Source organism: Myotis yumanensis, unplaced genomic scaffold (assembly GCF_028538775.1).
Source record: "Myotis yumanensis isolate MYYU_CA2020_CCGP unplaced genomic scaffold, mMyoYum1.0.hap1 SCAF_1, whole genome shotgun sequence".
Lineage (NCBI taxonomy): Eukaryota > Metazoa > Chordata > Mammalia > Chiroptera > Vespertilionidae > Myotis > Myotis yumanensis.
In genome coordinates this window covers 3,162,787-3,187,170 of record NW_027223752.1, presented here as the reverse complement: position 1 = coordinate 3,187,170, position 24,384 = coordinate 3,162,787, and the positions used below count along the sequence as shown (strand labels likewise).

The 24,384-nt window shown below is 50.6% G+C and overlaps 2 protein-coding genes across 4 annotated transcripts in view; both read left to right on the top strand.

The window, feature by feature from the left end:
- The first annotated feature begins 5,119 nt into the window (after positions 1-5,119).
- Positions 5,120-11,750, top strand: SERPINA6 (serpin family A member 6). The gene is made up of 4 exons (XM_070401816.1): positions 5,120-5,729; positions 7,166-7,436; positions 10,808-10,955; positions 11,087-11,750. Exons 1-4 carry the CDS (start codon positions 5,120-5,122, stop codon positions 11,270-11,272), a joined length of 1,215 nt encoding a protein of 404 aa, XP_070257917.1. The 3' UTR covers positions 11,273-11,750.
- A 5,094-nt stretch (positions 11,751-16,844) lies between these two features.
- The window catches only part of SERPINA10 (serpin family A member 10), a 23,144-nt gene continuing 15,604 nt past the window's right edge, over positions 16,845-24,384 (top strand). For all 3 annotated transcript variants that reach the window (XM_070412429.1, XM_070412420.1, XM_070412413.1), the window contains exons 1-4: positions 16,845-16,993; positions 19,349-20,071; positions 21,125-21,398; positions 22,727-22,877. In XM_070412429.1, the coding sequence (XP_070268530.1) occupies positions 16,870-16,993; positions 19,349-20,071; positions 21,125-21,398; positions 22,727-22,877 (1,272 nt within the window). In that variant the 5' untranslated portion in view covers positions 16,845-16,869. The remainder of the gene's footprint in view (positions 16,994-19,348; positions 20,072-21,124; positions 21,399-22,726; positions 22,878-24,384) is intronic.

Below are 24,384 nucleotides of genomic sequence, written 5' to 3'. Positions count from 1 at the left end.
GGAGTAGGTAGGTATCTTAAAATAAACATAAGCAGCACTAACTGTAGAAGGGTTAGTGAAAGAATTGGACTCCACTGAAATCATGAACTATATTCACCCAAAGATTCCATAAAGAAAGGAAAAGCCAAGTCACAAACTTAGAAAAACCTATACATATAGCACTCCACCCAACCTATAGGAAAAAGATAACTTGACAGGTTATCTTACGTAAACAGGCACTTCTCAAAAGATAATATCCTTGGCTAAGGAGGAGAAACTATATTATTTTTTTACCCAGAAAGCCCTGTCTCTTAATATACCAAAATGTAGTAGCTTAAAATAACCATTAATTATACTCTTGGGCTCTGTGAATAGGAATTTAGATACGACACAGTAGGAATGACCTGTCTCAGTTCTAGGATGTCTATGAACTCAACTGCAGGTTTTTAGTGTTTTTAGTAAAAGGCAACCACCATAATATCAAAAGGAGGATAAAGGTACTTTAAAAACAATTGGAGAAAATTCAGACTTTTCAATGCAAAGAAGTAAAAGACACAAAAGGGAAAAGAAGATACAGAAAGGAAAATATGGAATAAGGTAGTACAACAATCCTAATACAACAATAATTAAAATAAATGTAACTAGGGTAAATTTATCAATAAAAGGACATACCCTCTTTTCTTGGATAATAAAAATAAACCCACCAAAATGTTGTATACATAAGATACTCTTAAAACAAGAAGGCACAGGCAGTTTGGAAATAAAAGAATGGGCTATATCAGGCAAATGTGAACCAAAAGCAAGTTAAGAAAGCAATCTTATTGGGTTAAGTATAATTTACAACCAAAATGTGTCAATGAAATAAAGACAAAAGTAAACAATAGAGCAACAGGATATAATTATCAAAAGTACATATACTTTACCTGTCTCAAAGTATGTCAATCAACAACTGACAGAGAGATAAATGAATGAACAACTGTGATTGAAGATTTTAATGTTCACTAGTAAGCAACTGAATAGCCCAAGTAAATACAGTCAACATAGATTTGAAGTTAAATAAAATAATAAGCTCAAGCTATTATACATATACATACATGTACACATATATACCCATATCAAAAGATAGTACCTATTTAAAGAAAAATAAGGCATTTACAAAAATAGACCACATATGATTGAAAAAAAGCAACAAGTCCAAAATGTTCAATATCACATAGATGTTATTCTTTGGCCAAAATGAAATAAAAGTAACAAAAAAGTAGCCTAAAATTCTAAATAAACTAAATGACATATCACTAAATTACCCTTGGGTAGAATTAAAACAATAAAGGCAATTCAGAAATACTTTGAAAAAATTACAATGGGAATAGCATTAAAAAATTATAGGACACAGCTAAATCAGTATTTAAATTAAAACTTTTATTTTTTTTAATCAATCCTCACCTGAGACATGCTTAGAGAGAGAGAGAGAGAGAGAGAGAGACATCAATTGGTTGCCTACCATACGTGTGCCCTGACCTGGAATCAAACAGGCAACCTTTCCATGCACAGGATTATGCTCAACCAACTAAACCACTCAAGCTGAACAAAAACTTTTAACTTCAAATACACTTATATAAAGACTGAAATGTTAAAAAGAAAGCAGGCATTTGCCTCAAGAAAATATGGGGGTGGGGGAGGCAACAGAAGGAAACTCAGAGAATTTTAAAGTAAAAAAATAAACACAGAAATCTATGCAGATTAAAAACAACAACAATAATAAGCATTAACAAAACTAAAAGCTGGTCCTTTGAAAAGATTAATTAGCTAGACAAATCTTCCTAAATAGATTCATCAAGGAAAAAAAGAGGAAATATGCAAATAAAATACAGAAACAAAAATTCTTAAAAATAATTATTGACATGAGATTTAAAAATAATAAATTCCTAGATATAAATTCCAAAAATGGCTTAAGGAGTAAAAAACTCGGAAAGACCAGTAAGTGTTAATAACACTGAACCCCGTCAGAGCTCTAGCGCCAGCTACAGGCCACTTTTCTTCTTTCCTCATGGAAACAGCTCCCCTGAGCCCTGGAGGGAACAGTAAATGACGCTGTCAGCCTAGGAGAGGGCCCTGGACCCAGCCTGGACTTTCCAAATGCCCTATTTTGCACACTGGGATCAGTCTAGGGGTGGAAAATAAAGCTCAAAGTCCTTTTTGTGGACTAATGTGAACAATGAGGAAAAGTGAGTCTCTTTCCTTCTGGTATCAAATAAGTAGTTAGAACCCAGTAACCGGGAGCTACAGTGGCCACCTTGGCCCCCGCCATAAAGAAACTAAAGCAGGAAAGCAGAAGAAAGCACAGATAAGAAAGAATTTCAAAAGAGAGACATAGAGCCCTGGCCAGGTGGCTCAGTTGGTTGGGCATCCTCCGGTGCACCAAAAGGTTGCTGGTTCATTCGATTCCAGGTCAGGGCACATGCCCGGGTTGCAGGCTGGATCCCCAGTGTGGGGTGTGCAGAAGGCAGCCGATCAATGATTCTCTCTCATCATTGATGTTTTCTCTCCCTCTCCCTTCCTCTCTGAAATCAATAAAAATATTTTTTTTAAGTGAGAGAGACAGATCTGATGACAACTTGGGACCCCTGGATCCAACCAGGCCTGAAGCCCTCCCTACCTTTTAGAACTCTCATTCAAAAGACTCAATAGTCTTTTTTTTTTCTTTAAAGAAGTTTGAGTTTGGTCTCTGTCACTATAATCAAAAAATAACTGATGAATTAAAAGGTGGGGAAGAGGGAAGGTGCTAGATTTTTAGAGTCCTGAATTTGAATCTCAAGGACAGCTCACATAATCTCCAAGTGCCTCCGTTTTCTCATCTAAAAAAAAAGTAATAATAGTATCCACTCATAGGGTCTTGGTGGAGATTGGGATGGTCCAGGGAAGCAACTGGCTGCTTTTATTCCATCTGAGGTCCCCTTGAAGGCAGGACCACGCCAGACTCATCCCTAGCCTGACCTCAGCAAGTCTTTCTTGACAGGTGCTAGTGCCATCATGCCAATGAAGGGCACCTGTGGCTTCTACGCCAGCTGCCACTGGGCAACCACAAACACTGACGCAACACCAGCCACATTTTTATATTTAAAAATAAAACATCAAAGAAGTGAACTTAAAGTTAATCTCGGGTGTTGCTGTGTTACTCAAAATTCCTGGAAAGGCCTCCTATTGGTCAATGACTGGGGGGAGGGGGCCACCAGTGATGAAGGCCACTGGCCCCCTCTAACCATTAACTAGCCAGGAAGCTGGCAAACAGGATTTAGCAGCAACTGCCCCTCTGGCTTACTGTACACACCTGAGGACGCAGGACGCAGGACACAGCCAGCAGCTGCAACCTGGACTCTGCAGACGGTGAGTAACAGCTAAGACACTCCATCCTTTGCTCCTGCCAGACCTCAGAACATAGGACTGCAACTTGCTTATTTGATTTTTTAAATTAGGGCATGAACAGCCAACAGGGATAGGAGGCAGCCCAGGAGAGGGCGTCCTGAATTCTGTGTCTGCCCATAGGAGGTTTGGTTTCCCCTAGCCTCCAGCTTCGTGGGGTTGACACTGAGCCAAGACCCATTCCCATCTGTCTCACAACTAATGCTCCTAAGCCAGACAGCATAAGAGCCCAGAGACCAGTCTGAGAGCTGGCATGGCAGCGCCCTGGGGGGACGCAGGGTCAGGGGGAGAGGGTGCCCGCCTGGCATAGCACACACTGTGCATTCTACAGCGTTGCAACACCCCCTGGCTTGGTGACCTGGGGCCAGGATACTGCAGATAAAAGAGCACTATCTGCTTTCCCACCACGTTAGGAGGCCCCAGGGCTGTACCTGGCCCACAGGGGCGTTTCTGAGAGCCAAGGATGCCGTGGGTGCTCACTATGTAGGTCACTTCAGAAATGAGGAACAAGGACATATTTGAAATGAATCATGAGTAATATTGACACTGCATTTTCAGAGAGTTTTTTCACTCATCATTCTGTTATCTATAGAGAAAAGCAGAATGGCTGATCACAGGCTCTGAAGTCAGAACACACGGCTTAGAATTTCAGCTCTAACTCCCTGGGCCTCAGTTTTCTTATCTGTACAATGGACCCAGGATGACCCCTTAAGTGAGGTCACATAAGAAAACACTAACAGCTGTGACTATATTCACAACCATCTTGTAGCATCTTAATCCCCATCTGGGAGGAGTAACACAAGAGACAGCAGGAAGAGAAGGACGCAAGCCCGCCTAACTCTAGGCTACACACTGCAGAGAGCCTTTGCCCAAGAGGGGCTCAAAGACAGGTTCAGAGGTGACCAGAGCTAAAGCAAAGATCTCATTGCAGTGTGATGGGGACAGTGACAGAGAGAAGCACAGAGGAAGGGCTTCCTGGAGGAGGTGACCTGGGACCTGAGGGAGTGAGCCAGACTAGGCAGGGAGAGGCTGCACCTACAGAGTGGAGCCATGTGGGGCAAGAATGGGATGGCGTCCTGGCCAGAGCCAGCTCCACAGACACTGGGAGCTGCAATGACCTTCCCTGCCCTGGCCCCTGCAGAGCAGTGAGTCTGGTGTGTGCGGGGAGGAAACCCCTGGGATAGCCAGCCATCGGGCTGTGGCTGAGACTTCCAGGGGCCACATCTGAGGCTGGGAGCAGGGCTGGCTGTCACCAGTGATGAGGTCATGAGGACCCCCTGGGTCACCTTGGTGAAGACCCACCCTGCCTGGAGCCCCGGAGAAGGCCAGCAGCTTGTTAATTAAAGGACACTATCAAAAGAGCAAAAAGGCGCCCACAGAATGGGAGAAAGTACTTACAAGTCACATAATCCGATAAAGGGTTAATATCCAGAATGCATAAAGAACTCCTAAAACTCAGTACAAAATACAAGAAAGCAACCAACTCAATTCAGAAAATGGGCAAAGAACTTGATAAATCATAGCAGGTATAATTTCTACTTTCAGCTGAGACAATTGAGGCCCAGAGTCCTCCTGACTGGCCCCCAGTCACACAGTCAAAGTGGAAGAACAAACTGGGGCTTGAATGGGTCTCCTGCCTACTGTCCCACCAGCCCGTGCCCGGGAGGCCCCACATCATCTAATGAGCATTTCTCACTCTGCAGGCCCAGCATCCTGAACAATGCTGCTCAGCCTGTACACCTGTCTCCTCTGGCTGTCTACCAGTGGCCTCTGGACTGCTCAGGCTAAGGACTCTGATGCTGACATGAGCGTAAGGAGTCAGCACCGGGACCTGGCTCCAAACAATGTTGACTTTGCCTTTAGCCTGTACAAGCACCTAGTGGCCTCAGCCCCCGGCAAGAATGTCTTCATCTCCCCTGTGAGCATTTCCATGGCCTTGACTATGCTTTCCCTGGGGGCCCGTGGCTACACAAGGGCCCAGCTTCTCCAGGGCCTGGGCTTCAACCTCACTGACACGTCTGAGGCCAAGATCCATCAGGGTTTCCGGCACCTCCATCGCCTCCTCAGGGAGTCAGACACCACCTTGGAAATAACCATGGGCAATGCCTTGTTCCTCAACCAGAGCCTGGAGCTGCTAGAGTCCTTTTCCGCAGACACCAAGCATTACTATGAGTTGGACACCATGGTGACAGACCTTCGGGACTGGGCCAGAGCCCACAAGCAAATCAATGAGCACATCAAGAACAAGACACAAGGGAAAATTGTGGACTTGTTCTCCGAGCTGGACAGCCCAGCCATGCTCATCCTGGTCAACTACATCTTCTTCAAAGGTACCCCACCCATCCCATTCTGATGGCACCTCACCTACTACTGCCAAGACCAGTAACAGCTATCAATATTCAGGTGCACTCGTGGGCAAGGCCTTTTGTTTTACAAAGCACATGCACATCTGTGAGTCTCCATCTTCACCATAACCCTACTAGGAAGATGGAATTACATAACCTTACAAAAAGGTCAGAACGACAACCAGGAGAGTTGAGTGACTTGCCCAAGCTTTTATAGGCTGGTCTGAGGCCCAAACATGTAGTCATGAACAGTCTGGCTACCTCACAGTCTATAAACATTGGCTAAGATCTGGCTGTGAATCAGGCCCTGGGCCAGGGACTGGAAACAGCAGCCTAGAACCAGACAGACCTCCGGAGCTCTCGGATTGCCCCTGAGCTGTCGTATATACATTTCCCAGGTGCTCATAGCCAGCCAAACTTCAGTTCCTCCTCACCCATTTGGAACAGCTTTTCCAAAATCCCTCTTCATAAAAATCACCAGGGAGACTTGTTAACATTATAGATTCCAGATCCCACACCTGACTTACTAAAGCAAGACCTCCACAAGAAAGTCCTAGAATTTGTATTTTTTAACCCTCCTCTAATCATTTTAAAGATCAGAAAATTTGGGGACATATTGTCCTTGAGAATAAAATCTAAACTCCTTAGTTCTCAACCCCCATCGGCCCTCAGGGAATTGGACAATGTCTGGAGATATTTGTGGTTGTCACAATGAGGGGTGGGGTGGGATGTGCTCCTGGCGTCTATTGGAAGGGCGTCTATTGGGAGAGCCTGGGGTGCTGCTAAACACCCTAAAATGCACAAGACAGCCCCACAATGATATCTGCCCCAATGGCTATAGTCCCAAGGTTGAGGAACCCTGGCCCAGCACCATCTGCTTCTTTGCCTCTCCAGTCTCATGTCAACATTTTCCCTACACACACACACACACACACACACACAATGTCTGACCATACTAAATTCCTTTTGTGTGCTTGAGTATGGCTGTCCCTGTACAAGCCTGTATGAGTTTCCTATTGCTGCTGCAACAAATTAATGCAAATATGGCTTAAAACAATGCAATTTATTATATTACAATTCTGAAGGTCAGAAATCCAAAATGAGTCATATTGGGTTACAGTCAAGGTGTTAGTAAGGCATGTTCCTTCTGGAGGTCTTGTTCATACCCCTCTCCCATTTTTAGGGGCCAATCTCAGAAACGGAGCTAAGCCTCAATCCATTCAAGACTAGAAGATGGAACAGGCCTTAAACCTCTGGGTATTTCCCATTTATCAGGAAACTCTAGGGGACTGGCGGGGACCTTCCAGGGTGAGGGAAGCTGCTGTGTAACTTGCGTAGCGACTACCCCTGGCACTCAGCTGCCACCACGCTCCTGCCCTTACAGGCCTATCTCCTGCCCTCCCTCTCCCTCTTCTTCCCAGGCACGTGGGCACACCCCTTCAACCTGGCAAGCACCAAAGAGGAGAACTTCTATGTGAATGAGACGACCCTGGTAAAGGTGCCCATGATGTTCCAGTCGAACGAGATCAAGTACCTCAATGACCCGGTGCTCCCCTGCCAGCTGGTGCAGCTGGACTACCTGGGCAACGGCACCGTCTTCTTCATCCTTCCAGACAAGGGGCAGATCGACGTGGTCATCAAGGCACTGAGCCGGGACACCATGCAGAGGTGGTCCGATTCCCTGACCAGTGGGTAAGCCCTCCAGCTGGCTGTGTGAACTTCTGAAGTGGATCTGTCCCCAGAAAGTGGGGTGGGTGGGAAAGGGGTGCACCTGGGCGCCCCTGGTGCCCCAGACACACCCTCCAGGGCTCACTGTTTTCCTGTCTGCTGGGTTCCTAGAGGCCATGAGGTTCTCTGACCTCAGGTCACCTTCATACATCTATCCATTGACACTGAGATACTTTGGGGCATTCCACAAAGTGAGGTGCCTGGGAGGTTAATAGCCACCCTCTGTGTTATCAAATGTTTGCATCATTTTCTTAAACTGAGTTCACCAGCCTTCCACTTAGCCATTTATAACCTTGCTTCCCTGAAACCAAGTACTGCTAGAGATGCCTGAGAGACTACGGTTAGACATGTAATGAAAATGGCCACAGTATCCACCACGGAAGCAACACAAAGCCCATGAATGATTCTTAAGTCACTCAGGGATCTAACTCTTCTTCAATCAATCAGTAAATAAGTAAAAATCAGGACATACAGTAGGTAATAATTGAATAAGGAAAAAGAGAGTGAGGAGTGTCCATCCCTGATGGGTTGGTGGTCAGGAGGAGAACCAGTCAATGAATCTCAGGCCCAAGAAAGGGGTGGGCTCAGAGTGCATATTCAGGGAGGCTGGCTGAGCATGTGAGCAATGAATGAAGGAATGAAAGAACAAATGAATTAATTTTCCCCCAGGCACTTCTGAGCTAGAGGACAATCACAGTTATGGTCAAACATGTGCCCAGCCTCAATCTTCACCTTAGAGGAGGCAGATGTTTTTGATCATGACCCTCACTCTTAGGAGATCTGAATTCTGTCTGTACACAAGCAAACACCAACCAACAAGGGACCTGGTGGTGGGTGGGGTGGTGCAGACTCCAAGGGAAGAGGGCATGCAGGGAAGGGAGCAGCACTTGGATCTGGAGTAGCTCAGGAAGGTTCATGGAGCAGGTGTCATTCCTTTCATTCCCTCAGTCACTCACTTATTCACCTAACAGTCATAAATGGAAGCACCTACTATGTACCACGCACTAGGCTAAGCAGAAGGGATAGAACGGTGAATAAGACACAGTGCAGACCTCAAAGACGTGCACTCCAAAGCAGAAAACAGATTCTGGTGGAATTTACAGTGGACAGTGATGGAAGCTCTGCCCAAGGGAGAGAGGGAAGGTGGTGTGTGCAATGCCAGGGGGTGGGGGCGGGAGGGGGAGGTCCCTGACTGGACCCAGGGCCCTGGGGAAGGAGATGCAGAACAGACTGCTTTGGCTTTGAACTGTGTATTAAGCCTAGGTGAAAGTTCAACCAGCAGGAAGTGGCCCCTAGAGCATGAGTGGAAGAGGGAATGGCACCAAGTCAAGGAGGCTATGCCCAGGGCCCCATACAAGCTGGGCAGCAGCAGCAAAGAATAAGAACAATTCAACTCAGATGAACTTAGCAATCCAAGACTTTGCAGGTACAGAATCTAGAAAGAAGCTCTTCTACTTTATTACATACTAGAGGCCCGATGCACTAAATTTGTGCAAGGGGCTCAGCCCACCGCCAGCATGGAAGGTTGTCCGGAAGGATGTCCGGAAGGCCATCTGGTCTAATTAACATATTATGCTTTTATTATTATAGATGTAGGTTTTGGGCTTTATGCTCTCGAGTTGCGTTTACTTTGAATGATCCCCTCCACTGTCTGCTGCTGGGGCTCCTGGAAAGGTTATCCAGTTCCATGAATGGACATAGAGGTGCCTGGGAGTTTGACCTCACTCCTGAAGGGACTCAGGGTCTAGTCAGGTCTGGGATTCAGAGAGACCCCCTATGGCTACATGGGGGACACAGAAGGCATTCTTATAGAGTCCTGAAACCAAACATACCTGCCTTGAGTGTGTGAGGTTGTGTGTGTGTGTGTGGGGGGGGGGGGGGGTAGTATGTGGAGGTGGGTATGTTCATGTGAGCCTGTGTTTGGGTGATGGTAGATAGGGACCCATTTGCCAGCTCTTCACCATTTCAACTGTCCCATCCCCACCTCCATTCAGGTACAATGCCACCAGGTGCTAATGACACACCCGGATTCTAACGAATTCTGGACCCTAATGTGTTGCAAATGAGATCGGTAATCTTTCTCTTTACACCAAAAGTAATCTCTTCACTAAACTACTTTAAATTACCATTAATTAATGACACATGCCACTTTCTTCTAAATCCTTATTAAAATAAAGATCTAAGGTGAAGTTTTGCGCCTTTAGCCCTCATATGTGACTGGGCATGAACAATTCTCTACTCCATCCAAGCGGAGCCTGCCCAGTCCCAGAAGACAGACCCTCCGGTTCCTCACACCCGTGCTTTTGTGACCCTTCCCCCACCTACCCTCCCAGCATCACCTCGACGCTCACGCTCCCCAGTCTCCCCAGAGCACGGAGCCCCCACCTTCAGGTCCAGCTTGCACCCACCTCCCGCGGAAGCCTCCACCCCACTCAGAACTCGCACACTCTTTCCTCCCTGTCCCCTTGTCCCGCTGTCAAAGCAGATTGCTTTGGCTTTGAACTGTGTACTGAGTCTCACTTACCCCCGCTGCACTGAGTCACACGGGCAGCTCTCCAGGGGCGAGGAGATGGGGCCTGGAGGCAGCTGGTCCTGGTGCTTCCCTGGTGTCACTGGGGGAACCCTCGGCCTCTCCGGACTTTCAGGCTCAGTCTGGACACTGATGGTAGCGTGAGCGCGTGCAGACTGGCTGAGGGCCAGGAGGTAAAGAAGGTCGCCAGCCCGGCATCGGTCCACCCCCCTTACTTTCCGTTGCCATTTCCCAGAGGAGAGTTTCCACATCCCGCTCACCGCGATGCCTCCTCATCGCCGGGAGGGATGTTCAAGTGCTCAGGGCTGCTGGCAGCCTCCGGGACTCCCAGGGCTGTTGGCTCAGTGCACAGAGGTGCTGCCTCCCCGCCTGCGGTGGAGCCGATGTCCTTTCGCTGACGCCCCTCAGACTCAGGCTTACAGGGACCTTCTCACTCTCTGGAGAACAGGACAAGGAAGAAATATTTAAAAGAAATTAATACCTTGGTAGGTGAAAATGTTTAGCATCCCACGCCCAACATGATTCCACCTAACTTTCTAGAAACCCCACTGACTTTATTCAATGAGAACTGCTGGCGGAATCTCGGAATTCTCACAGAACCGACCTCAGAGCAGAAGGGCCAGGGCACAGAGAGGGCTCTGTGCCTTAGTGACACAGCTGTGGCCAGGACCCCTGTCCCTGTCCCTGCCCCTTTCCCCAAAGAACCTGTCCAGCTGAGAGGCAGGGTCCGGAGGGATCACAGGAAGTCTGGCTGGCCTAGCCCAGCCCTGGGAAAATCCAACCCCGTCTGCTTACCCCCGAGCAGCCCGGTGGACCTGTACATCCCGAAGGTCTCCATCTCGGGAGCCTATGACCTTGGGGGCCTCCTGGAGGACATGGGCATTGCAGACCTGCTCACCAACCAGGCCAACTTCTCAGGCATCACTCAAGAAGCCCAGCTGAAGGTGTCAAAGGTAAGTGTCTCTAGAGCCTTCCCCCCAACAAAAAAAATGCACAATATAAATAATAATCAAAGGCATGGAGCCCACTCATGAATAGGCCCAGAGCCCCAGGCTGAGAGCCCCGGCCTTGTCCGTCCCAACAGGTGATCCACAAGGCCACGCTGCAACTCGATGAGAAGGGGGTGGAGGAAGCTGCCCCAACCAGAGTCACCCGAAACGAGGCGTCCGAGCCTCTCACCATTCACTTCAACCGGCCCTTCATCATCATGATCTTCGACCACTTCACGTGGAGCAGCCTCTTCCTGGTCAAGGTTGTGAATCCAACCTAAGCGTCCACCTTCCCCAGAGCCACCACAGAAAGGACATGTGAGGAGGGAGGGCCCCAGTCCTCTCCAGGTTCTCCTCTGAAATACCTGGCATTGTGACTGACGACAGGGTATTGAAGGAGAAAGGTGGGGCGCCTGACAGAATCTGAATCATAGCCACATAGTGTAGTCACGTGATTTTGTTTTTTGATCCTTGAACTATGGTTAAGTAATCATATGGGGCAACTGGGGGAAGGGTATATGGAAGCACTATTACTTTGGAAATTGTGTAAGTTTGAAATTCTTTCTAAATAAAAACTTTAAAAAGAAATAGTGTAAGCCAAAACACAACAGGAAGACATTTTCAAAGTGCTAGGGGGGAAATGTCATTATCTTTCAAAAAGAAAAAACAAGTCTTCAAAAATGAAGGCCAAGTATTTTTTTAAGATAAACAAAAGCTGAGAAAGTTTATCAGCTTCACTAAAGAAATTTTTTAAGTAGTTTTTAGGCAGAAAAAAAGATGACTCAAGTTGGAAACCCGGACCTATACGAAAGAATGAAGAATACTGGAAAGGGCAAATACTTATGTGGATAAAACAAAACATCTTAAAAACATCTTTAAAGTATAATTACTGCTTAAAGCAGAGAAAGTTATCAATGAATGTGTTGCTTCTCACCTCTTAATCCTCCCTTCATTGCTGCTCTGCAAAAATGAATCTGGGCCTTTTAAATACTTTTGTGTTGCCTGCTGGGCATGATGCTAAACTTTGTCAGTAGAGGGATGATAGAGTGACATTGAGAAAGAGAGGCCTTACCCTCCTGGTTAAGGGCAAAGGGTATTAAATGAGATAAAAGAACTGAACTGACTGACTGACGAACAGATAGACGTATAAATAGACATAATAGATATGATAGATAAATAGATAAAAGATAAATAGAAGACAGCTAAACAGACGGATAGGGCATATATCTTGAAAAATAAGAAATGAAGGGTACTTCCTCAAATATACTACTTATCCCATATATACCTGAACCTGAATCCTAAAGCCCTAAAGCCATTGTATTACTTAGTAAGAAACATGAGTATTCCCACTAAGGTCAAGAGTAAGACAAGGCCGCCCGTTACATCTACTACCATTTTGCATTGTCCTGGAGGGATTAGACTGTGTAATTAGAAAGAGAAAGCAAAGGTGCAGATGGCATTTAATATACTTGCTTAGCCCTAGCACAACAATGATTAAACAAACTCAAACAATGAAAGAATTCAGCCTAATATAAGGAAAAGGAATTCACATGCAAAAACAGACCTTCATGCACATAAGTAACAACCAGTTAAGACATGTACTGGAAGAGAAAACCCAACAGCAACCAAAAAGATAAACATCCTATATAATAGAGAGCTAATATGCTAATTAGACCAAACAGCAGAACGACCATCCAGACGACCTTCCAGACGAGGCCAGGGCTGCGAGGGCCGAGCCCCTTGCACAAATTTCGTGCATCAGGCCTCTAGTTAGAAATAAACAAGACTTGCACAATCTATGCTCAGAAAATTATAAAATATTTCTTAAAGATGCAATTGAATGAACAAAATAAACTGATGAACAAAATAGATCCAGGGACACAGAAGCATGGAACAGACTATCAAACCTCAGAGGGAAGGTGGGGGGAGTGTGGGTGGCTGGGAAGAGATCAACCAAAGAACTTGTATACATATATGCATAACCCATGGACCCAGACAAAGGGTGGCGAAGGCCTGGGGTGAGGGGTGGGGGTGGGCTAGAATAGGTCAATGGGGGGGGGGGGGAGAATTGGACATATGTAATACTTTCAACAATAAAGATTTTTTTTAAGATGCAAAATTATACTTGAACAAATGGAAAGAAGAGTCTTCTTGAATAAGATGCCTCAACATCATCCAGGTGTCAGTTTTCCCCAAGTTAATTTGATCATTTAATGGTATTCCAATAAAAACACTAACAAATTTTTTCTGGAGACAGACAAGATGATACCAAAGTTCATATAAAAAAAAATAAACATGCAAGAATAGCCAGGAAAACACTGAAAGGAAAAAGATATGGAAGACAGGGAGCAGGTGAAATGGAAATTTAATATCTGATCCAGAAGGACTTTTAAGTAAGTGGCACTGGAACAACTGAATAGCCATTTGGGAGAGGGAAAGGATAAAATTGGGTCCATTCCTCACTCCATATTCAAGAATAAACTAAGAATCAGAGATCTAAATAGAAGTAAAAAAAAACACACAAAACACAATACAAGTACTGGAAGAAAACACACCACACATTTTCTCTATACATTAGGTGTAGGAAAAGGTTTTCTAACCATGCCTCAAAGTACAGGTGAAACTGAAGAAAGAACTGACCAACCTGACTAAATAAAGAATATTTTTTAATTGCATGCCCAACAATTCATAAGCAAAGTCAGCAGAAATGGAAACTTGAAAGAAATATTTGCAATATATGTCACTGGTAGAGTGACAAACCCTAATACGTGGTGCTTAAACATATGAACATATGTCCAACTTCGCTTATAATAAAAAATACAAATTAAAACTATACTGAGATACCACTTCCTATCTACCAACAGGCAAACATTTGAAAACTTCACAACACACCCTATGGGTTGTGTGGGAACGGTCATTCTCATACAGTGACAGTGGAAATGCAAAAATGCCCGTGAGGAAAGGAATTGGCAACAGTGACTATTCTCGTTCTCCGAGACTGATGTTGCCGATTACCACTAACTAGGTGGTTTTACATTATTTTTCTTTTTTTATCTTAACACATTTTTTTTTTAATTTCAGACAGTAAGGGAGAGATAGAAACATCAATTACGAGAATCATGGATCAGCTGCTTCCTGGGTGCTCCCTATGGGGGATTGAGCAGCAACCCAGGCACGTGTCCTCACCGAGAATCCAACCCTGACCTCCTGGTTCACAGGTCGGCGCTCCACCACTGAGCCACACTGGCTGGCCACAAACTAGGAGAAATAAGTTCTTGCACAGTTTTGGGGGGCTAAGGTCAGAGGTCAAGGTGTTTGCAGGGCTGGCTCCTTCTGGAGGCTGGGAGTGAATCCATTGAGTCTCCCAGCTGGGTGGCCGCCAGCAGTCCGTGGGGTGCAGGGCTTGGAAACACACGCCCATCCCTGCGTGTCGGTCTTCACGTGGCCTGGTCTTCTCGGTCTGCGCCTCCAATCTCCCTCTGCCTTTCTTTCCCAAGGAGTGAGGCGCACTCCAAACCCAGAGCCATCCTCTCTCCAGATCCTCGCCTTACTTACATCTGCAAAGATCCCCTTTTCTTTCTTTTTTTAAATGTTTTTCTTGATTTTTAAAAAAATATATTTTATTGATTTTTTACAGAGAGGAAAGGAGAGAGATAGAGAGTTAGAAACATTGATGAGAGAGAAACATCGATCAGCTGCCTCCTGCACACCCCCCACTGGGGATGTGCCCGCAACCCGGGTACATGCCCTTGACCGCAATCGAACCTGGGACCTTTCAGTCCGCAGGCCGACGCTCTATCCATTGGGCCAAACCGGTTTCGGCTTTTATTGATTTTTTGAGAGAGGAAGGGAGAGGGGGAGAGAGAAACATGGATGAGAGTCATCCATCTGCTGCCTCCTGCACGCCCCCTACTGGGCACTGGGTCCGCACCCCCGGCAGGACCGAGAGGCCAACCCGCGGCCTCTCTGTGGGGCCAGGCGGCCCCTTTTCTAAATAATGTCGCATTCACAGGACCAGGAGTTAGGACTCAGGCCTATCTTTGGGGGGTGGGAGGGGAAGGACTACTCTTGAACCAAACAAATATAACAAAATTACAGGTATATTATTTTTTGACCCAGAAATCCCACCGTTAGGAATGTGGCCTAAAGACACACCTCCAACTCCTTTTAAGAGTAATCTGCTGGGTGTCCTTGAACAAGCTAACGGCCCTCTCTGCGCATCCATCCGTTTCTCTACCCTCCAGGGAGCGCTTCTCATTTCCCTCCTGAGGAACCTTCGGCCGGCAGAACCCCGCGCTCCCCCAGGCCACGGAGGACGGCTTCTCGGCTTCTCGGGGCAGCCCGGGAAGTGATGGACTTGCCTGGGCCATCAGCTGAGCAAGCGGCGCTGGCGACAGAGCAGGCCGGTCCGCAACCCTGTCAGGTGTCACTAGAGCTTGGTGAAGCCAGGAGCCCGACATTTGGCCCCAGGCGCGCATGTATGCGTGCGTGCGTGCACTGCGTGAGTGGGTGGGCGTATGTGCGCATGGGCGGCACGGGGTGTGCATGCCTGTGTGGTCGGGCAGGCGTGGTGCACGGGTGCGTGCGTGAGTGTGCATGTACGTGCATGTGTGCGTGCGTTGCAAGGGTTTGAGAAGCCGGCTCTTTCCCACCTGCCCGAGCTTCCGCCATCGGAGCCCCGTGGAGCCGACTGGCTGCGGTCCGCCCACTTTTTCCTGAGGCTGATCGTGCCAGTAACGGGCCTTGGCTGCTTTTAGATTTGCTCTAGGAGCCCCGTCCTCGCCGTGTGAGGTGTGAGGTGTGAGGTGTGAGGTGTGAGGTGTGAGGTGTGAGGTGGAGGGTGGCCCTCGCCTCCCCGTGGAGTTCCAGGGAGGACGGAGCTGTCTCCCAGTTCACCCCGGTCACCAGAGGCCTTCCTGCCAGCGCTTTCCCGGTCTCTCGACAGGTGCGTGTGATGCGCCGCAATCGGGAGCAACTGGACATCAGGGGGCCTGGGCCCGCAGTCCCCTCGGTAACAGTCCAAATCCGGGGCCTGTGCTGGCCCAGAGGTTCATTCTGGCACTAAAATTACACCACAAATGCCACCCAGTAGCCCTTCCGACCAGGTACCCAGCGGTGCGGGCAGGACTCGTTAAGCCTCCGCCTGGGGGTGGGGATTCCGGCTGCAGCGCTGGATGGATAACCGTGTGCCACACAGATGGCCGCACCGGCCGCGTCTGACGGCATCCCCACGCCTTCCAGGGGAGTGATGCCAGAGCATTCACACGTTCAAAGAAACATTATTTTCTTATACTTCACTTTTATTTCCCCTCCATATTATAGAGCAGTATTTCGCTTTTTTAGAAGATCTATGGATACGTTCTAGTAACTATAAATTTCTCTTCAGGGTAGTAAAGGGCACATGAAGTATTTATATTGTAAAAAGGAGGATCGATGGGGCTTTTTGTCTTAAAAGGCCTCCCCCAGCCTTGACGTTGGACACTTGAGTCTGGCCAAGTAGTGAGTTGACCTTGAGTTGACCTTGTGTTGCTCATAGCAGGGTACCTGCCTATCTCTCCCGCTGAACCCAAAGTTCCTTGGAGGTTGGGGGAGCAGGTCTTCATCATCTCTGCCCCGCCCCCCACACGTGCCGGCCGGGTTGGGGACTCAGGAGGCCCCCCTTCACTGGAGGCCTGGGCGCCTGGGACAACGCCATCCCCTGGGGTTTGCGAAACAGCTGCTGCCCTGGAGGGATTTCCACACTCAGGGTGGGAGGGGCAGCAGGGGGGGGGGCGGGGGGATGTGGGAAGCCTCTCTCAGTGTCTCTGCTTTTCCAGAAACTCTCAGTGTCTCTGCTTTTCCAGAAACGCCAGCATCTCCCGCAGGCCGTTAATCAGTAATGGTTCCTCGGGGGCGCACTTTGGAACAGCAAATATTTGCTGCAGGCTCTCAGCTGCATGCCCCAACCTCTGCCTTCGCCCTGAACGAAGGACCTTCCCAGGCACCCGGGGGCACCCAGGCTGGTAAGAGGCAGCAGATTAAAGGGAGACCTTCGCAGTCCAACCCGCGAGGGGTGGGCTCTAAGGTGAGGGGGGAGTCTGGGCAGCGCCGAGCCCTCACTCGTGGGCCGGAGAGGCAGCGGTGGGGTGAGAGGTTGCTGTGGACACAGGGGCTTCCTCTGAGGGAGGAGGAGAGGGGAGGAGGCTTTAAGTCCAAAGCGTTTGTGTCCGCAGCACTCGCTGTTCAAACCACACTCAGCGTCCTGCTCTCTTCCCCCCTCCCCCCCTACCCCCTACCACCCCACCACCCCCTCCCCCCCTGCCCGTCAGCAAACCCCCCACCTCAGGGCTGGGTGGGGTGCTGCTCCACCTGATCCGGGACTGGGAAGTGGTGAGTGAGCTGTGTTTCTTCCCACTCGGGTTCTCTAGGATGATGCGTCCTCGGCGTGCTGAGGGGCGCCCTGCGCACAGATTCTGTCCTGTTCAGTAGATGAGCGTGACCTTAGGGGATAGACACCTGGGTCTGTCCAGTGAGCAGCGTGCGGGGGCCGGGCACTCCTGGGGCCCGCTCCCCGCTGACGGAGGAGCTGCGCAGGAAGACGTGGAACTGGAAGGGGGGACCTGTATTTGGGTGCTGGGAGTGTTTGCTCACCGCTGTCAGGGAGACGTGGCCTGAATTCAGGAGCACGCTACCGCGGGGTGCATGCATTCACTGGCAGAGTAATGCTAACTGTTGTAAACGGCAGAGCTCAGAGACACTGTGGCTATTGAGGTTCCAGACAGCAATAAAGTGACCGTCGTAATAAAGTGAGTCCCATGAAGTGTCTGGTTTTCCAGTGTCTACAAAAGTCATGTCTATGCTGTGGTGTAGCTTATCAAGTGTGCAATACTGTCATGTGTAAAACCGGTATCCATTCTTAATTAAAAAACACTTTATTGCTAAAAACTGCTAACCACCGGCTGAGCCTTCCGCAAATCAAGCTCTTTTGGCTGTGGAGCGGGGCTGGCCCTAATGCTGAAAGCGCAGCGTGAGGCAGGCTGCATACCGGAGCGTGGCCAGGGTCCGTTTGGACGCTGCAGGAGGCACTTACCCAGCATTCGCGACCGGGAGCTCCTGAACTCAGCCTTGATGTTTAGAACTGCACAGAGTTCCCTAAACCCTGACGTTTAGGAAACAGCAGATGTGTTCCACTGGGTGAGGTAGTGACTTCCGGCACATTCTGCTGGGCCGTTTAGCATAAGCAAGAGCAGTGCACTGGGTCCCGGGCCAGTGTCGCTTTGTGCCAGGCACAGACGAGGACACAGCGCCTGCGTGAGGGAGAGGCGGCTGGGAACTCCATCCTGTCACAGGGGGCCTGTTCAGAGTGAGGGTCTCCACTGCTGGGACTCCTGTGAGGCCTGCAGCCTCCCCTGCCCGATGCCCACTGGGCTGACTGGCTGCCCTCCCAGCCCCTCCTGGGGCATCTCGGTGACCTGCCCAGCCAGCCTCTGGGTCACAGACCTGGACACCAAGAGCTGAGTGTGGAGACTGTCGGGCCCACAGCCCAGCCCTGGGGTGTTTACGCAGACGGGAAACGTGCGGGTGCTCAGGAGCCAGGGAGCCTGGAGAGGTGGTTGGGCCGGCCGGCTGGTGGTGAGGAGCATGGGGTTTGGAGACCCACTGCCAGGGCCAGAGGACTGGCTGCTCCTGGGGCTGAGAGCGAGGACGCACTTCACAGTCTCTGTGAGGGTTAGAGGTCGGCCCAGGCCTCACTCAGGACAAGCTGGCTCACATCTGTCAGGGGCCTCCAGGTACAGTGGCGGAAGGGAGAGCTGGCAGGAGCTGGGAACTGGGCACCAGGGCTGTCAGAGGGGCGCGGGGGGGCAGAATTCTCACCACCGAGTCAGGCAGACCCAGCACTTGCCCTTTCCTGGCCCTGATGGCTACTCCGACCCTCTGCATCCCCAGCCAAGCAGGCGCCAAACCCAGGGCCCCGAGACCCAGCTTGATGGGCTGCTGTTGGCCCAGCGATCAGGGGCAACGAGTGAAGCCGACCAATAAGGGTCTGTGCACCTCCTGACCCCGCCCTGCTCTGACCCCGCTCTCTCATCCACTGCTTCATGAGAAGTGGGATGAGTGGGAAAGAGGGGAGGCCAGGAGCTGCCGCGGGCTAGGGCCCAGAGGGGGGTTGATTCTGTAACAGAATCCCCTCCTCGGGTGGACCTCAGCCACCCTTCTTCCTCCCTGAGGGGACTCCCTGAGGGGACTCGGCTGCATGAGCCAGAGGTAAGCCCCTGCCCGCCCCTCAGAGGGAGGAAGTGGGTCACTGGTGGATGGACCACAACACAGGGACGAGGGACGGCATCAGGCATGATCACCAACCTGCTCTCTTCTCCCAGGAAGCCCTGCTGCTGAAGAGCAGCGCTCCCTCGGCCTCCACGCTGACCGGATGGCGGCGGTACTGCGCCTCCTGCTCCCCTGCCTCCTGGCCCAGGTGTGGCTGGTGCCCAGCGTGGCCCAGGCGAGGCCACAGACCCCTGCTGTCCAGAATGAGACTTTCCAGGAAGTGCAGGCCCCAGAGGAGGAGGAGGAAGAGGAGCCCTGGCTGATGGCCAGCGGGCACCAGCTCTCTGAACAGACCTCCAACTTGGGGTTCAGCCTGCTACGCAAGATCTCCATGAGGCATGAAGGCAACGTGGTCTTCTCCCCGCTCGGCCTGTCCTTGGCCATGGCGGCCCTGATGCTGGGGGCCACGGGGCAGACCAGAGCCCAGCTGGAGGGCGTGCTCAGCCTGCAGGCCCCGAGCCAGACGGGGCCCGGGCACCTGCCCGCCTTGTTTCGGCGGCTCAGACAGCACCTCTCCCGCAACCAGGAGCTGGGCCTCACCCAGGGGAGTCTGGCCTTCGTCCAGGAAGACTTTGACATCAAAGGGACCTTCCTCAATTTGTCCAAGAGGTATTTCGATACTGAGTGTGTGACTATGAATTTCCACAATGCCTCGCAGGCCAGAAAGCTCATGAATCATTACATTAACCGGGAGACGCAGGGGAAAATCCCCACGCTCTTTGATAAGGTCAATCCCGACACCAAGGTCATTCTCGTGGACTACGTCTTGCTCAAAGGTATTTTGAGAATGTTCTGCTCCCCCGCAAGCTGGTCCCTGCGCAGCCCCGCCTCTCCCGCTCGCCCCGCATAGGGTTAATGCCAAGTGATTTTCTGTGAGGCCAGGTCCCACAGGCAAACCGGAACAGGCGTTGGCTGTGTGATGTCCCGGCACAGGCTGGGCATGCTCCCCTCTGGCCCTGCCGGTGGCCCACGTGCTGCGGTCCCTAGTTTCCAAGCACCTCTACGCAGTTCTCCTCGCCTCTAAGGCTCTGACGCTGACTCTTCCGGGCAAGTGATCTGTGCGACGTGGGTTACATCTTTGCTCCTTCGCTCGCTCCTTTTGTGAACTGGGGCAAGTGACAATATCTCTTGTCCTGACTCTCAATATAGAAAATGGGGACCCTCCCACCTACTGTGCAGATGAGAGTGAGGCTCAGAGAGGTGAGCCTGGGCAAGGTCACATGAGGCCAGACTCAGCGAGGGGGTCCTGACACTCACACCAGACCCTGTCCGTCCTGCCCCCTAACGGGCAGGGGGCTTGTGTGGCCGCCGCTGCAGCAGGAAGCTGACACTAGGGCCTCGCCAAGCCCAGGGGAATGTGCTTCCCGCCGCCAGGCACTGTGCCGGACAGTCTGTGTGTAGAGGGCCACGCTCTGCACGCTGCTGGCCTCTCCGGCTCGGGTGGCTGTGTCATCAAGGGTCCCCTTCTCGCAGGACCTGAGCAGCCATGCGTGGGAAGGTCCTCACTCCTGTCCCAGGGCCCCTGCCCGCACGTGGATGCGCAGACTAAGGGCCAGCAGAGGACAGGGAATGGCGGGTGCACTTCCTCGCTGCTGTGTATCCCCAATGGGCCACAGGTGGATCCGGGTTCTGGCAGCCGGGAAAGAGGCTGGGACAGGCGGCCTCTGGGGAGTTCGTTTTACTGCCTGAGCTGTGGTCAGAACACATCTCCCGGGCCCACCCTGCCCAGTTGGGGCAGAGAGGGCTGGGCAGCGCTGCCCTCTGTGACTTGAGCAAGAATGCTACCCCGAAGGGGTGGTTTCCACACAGTTCTTTTCTTACTTGTCCAGGGAAGTGGTTGACCCCCTTTGACCCAGTCTTCACCAAGGCAGACACTTTCCACCTGAACAAGTACAAGACGGTTAAGGTGCCCATGATGTACAGCGCGGGCAACTTCGCCTCCACCTTTGACGAGAGACTCCGTTGCCACGTCCTCAAGCTGCCCTACCGAGGGAACGCCAGCATGCTGGTGGTGCTCATGGAGAAGATGAGCGACCACCTGGCACTGGAGGACTACCTGAGCACAGAGCTGGTGAACATGTGGCTGAGGAACATGAGGACCAGGTACGCCAGGCCCCTACCCTAGACCAGTTCGGTCTCTGCAAGCACTCGCCACAATTCCGGGGCTCAGTGTCCGTCTCCCCCGTGGCCGATGGGCTCCCTGGGAGCAGGGGCTGCATTTGCCCTGCTTCCCTCTGTCCTGGCATCTCTCACGGCGCCCGGCTCATTCATCCGCTCGGCCAGGCACTGCCACACATGCACAATGGAGCCCTCGTGGAGCTCACATCCCAGTGCAGGGAGAAGAGGGAGTCGCAGTGCAGGGAGCGAGGGGGGCACCAGGGTGCAGGCGCCCCCAGGAAGGCCTGGAGAAGGTGGTGGCCGAAGTGAAGCAGGACCCTGTGGGTGTCTTGGGGGAGGGAAGTGCTACAGGCAGAGACAGTCTGGGGTGGGAGAGTGCCTAGTGGGTTTGAGGAACAGCAAGGCAGCAGGGAGGAGAGGAGGTCTGATAACCAGGGCCATATATCACAGGCCCCAGAAAAGACGGGCTTTTCCTGAGGGACATGGGAAGCCCCAGGGGATCTGAGCAGAGGAGCACCAGGGTCTGACTCGTGTTTGAAAGAGCCACACAGCCATGTGGAGTAAAGACACTGGGGGGAGAGGGAAGGAGACCCGTCAGGAGGTCGCTGAAACCACCCCATCAGGATGCTGCCCTGGGCTGTGGGGTGAGTGCAGCAACGCTGAGTGACCTAGGAAACTGGTACTGCTGTTTGGGGCTACACCTTATAAATTAAGAAACTGAGACTTCTTTAAAAAGACGAATCTAGTGTCCATTATTTGTTTTCATGCTTCTTATTTTTGAGCCACAGAAATCATCTTTTTAAACACAAATTTCAGAGAACTCCAGTGCATATAAAACAGAATATCAGCATGTCTGCCTGGGGGGCGGGGGGGGAAGGGGGGGACCCCCTTCACTCCCTCCTGCTGTCCATCCCGACTCCTAAGACTCTGGAACGCCACCGGGCTGCAGAATCTAGACTGTGGCTGCAGCGCCAGCCTGGGGCCTGCAGGATTGCTGCAAGCAAAGAACTGCTGCAAGGAGCTCCTTGCTTTGGGCTGTTTTTAAGACATAGGGAAAGGGATGCAAAATGCAGTATCCTTTGCTAATGAGACCGTGAGTCACTGGCTGGGAGATAAAACCGTTTGGTGAAGCTGAAGTTACATATCTAATGAGCCAGAGCGGTTTCCCCCGAGCCAGAGCATCACAAAAGAATGGCATGAGCTACGTCCAGTGAGCAACTCATTAATGGGAATGATCTTGGAGAGAGTGATCTTTGTAGCCTGCAGTCTACGGCTCTGTCTCCATTTCCCTGTTACATCTACTTGTATCACAGACACATGGAAGTTTTCTTCCCGAAGTTCAAGTTGGATCAGAAGTATGAGATGCATGAGCTGCTTAAGCAGATGAGAGTCACAAGAATCTTCTCACCCTGGGCCAACCTGGGCGAGCTGTCGGCCATGGCGAGAAACCTGAAAGTGTCTCAGGTAAGCCAGTCTCTTGTGCGGACCCCAACCCCGAGGATGAGGTCGGGCCAAAACCAACACAGGTTTTTGCAGATGATTTTAATGTTGATAAAATTCCAAGTTGTAGTAGAAGCTTAGATTTAAATTCCGAGGGCTTGACATAGCACCTGAGGTGGACGTTTAAGAATTTTGAGCTACTTTATTAAAACATTAATTTCTCTTATGGAGAGCTCTCCCCCTCCTCTCACAAGCACTCAAGAAGTGTCCCCTGACAAGGAACTCATTCACGGCTTCATTTAAAATGTCATGAAGTCACACCACTCTCAAGATGAAAGAAACCCCCAGAAGCTACCTGCCCAACTTCCCACCCTTGTTGGAACCCCCTCTATAATATCCCTACACATTATCCTCCAGTTTTCCTGCCCTCTTTCCTTCCTTCTTCCCTCCCTTTCTCCTCCTCCCTCCCTCTCTTCTTTGTAATGCTTCCAGTGACAGGGAAGCAACACTTTGAAAAGCAACTCAATCCACAAATGGCCAAAATTTGTAATTGTTTTGTTTTCATATATATGGCTTTGGGGTGTTTTTTCCCTATACCCCCACTAACTCATACTCTTGGGCCCTTGTTCTGCCTCTAAAGATTAGTCACCTTCCACAAGGAATCCCCTCAGCTCATCTGCCTTCTCAGTGGGAACCTGCTGGTTTCGAGGGGAGCCAGGCCTGTTACTGTGGTCGGAGCAGCCCAGGACATTGCGGGGAGCTGCCTACCACTCCTGGCCACTCACTAACGTCGACAGTAACCCCCTCATTATTACGACTGAGAAAATGTTCTGACGTTTCCAAGTGGCAGCTACATCTTCCCCTGCTCCTTCTTAGCTGAGGGGTTTGACTACTATTTTCCCATTTTCTCGTTCCAAGAGAGATTAAAAATGGCAGCCCCCTGAGCCGGACTCAGCAGGGTGAGCAGGCCTACAGCCAGGCCTTGGTCTCGGGAGATGAGAGGAATAAACAGGACAGCCCCACAGACCAGCACCTGCAAGGCTTTCTGCTGCAGACACGGCATGGTGACACCATGTGCTCTTTATAGTTTAAGTGGCAAACCACTAACTGTCCTCCCTCTGTTTGCTCCTGGAGGAGAACTTCCACTCCAGGACATGAGGGAACCCCCAGGAGCTACTACACTGATGCTTCCTTTATCTCTTATAATAATTAGGTTGGTCCATCACCCACTTAACATGAGGTGCCTGGACAAAAGGGCCTCCCAGCCAGGACAGGTGGCTCAAGTACAGGCAACCAGTCCAGGAAGTCCTCAGGGACCCGAGCACTTGCCTGGGACTCAGAGCCGCACCAGGTGCTGGGAAGCTGCCGCAGACTAGCCACACCCTCACCCAGCTGGCCCGCCGGAGGGAAGGCCAGAGTGTTCGGGGCTCCAGGCAGCGTGAGCACCTTCCCGAGGAGCACCAGCTGTGCCCAAGGATCAGCAGCACAGAGGCCACGCTGATCTGACGCATGCATGCAGGGGTTGGCCAGT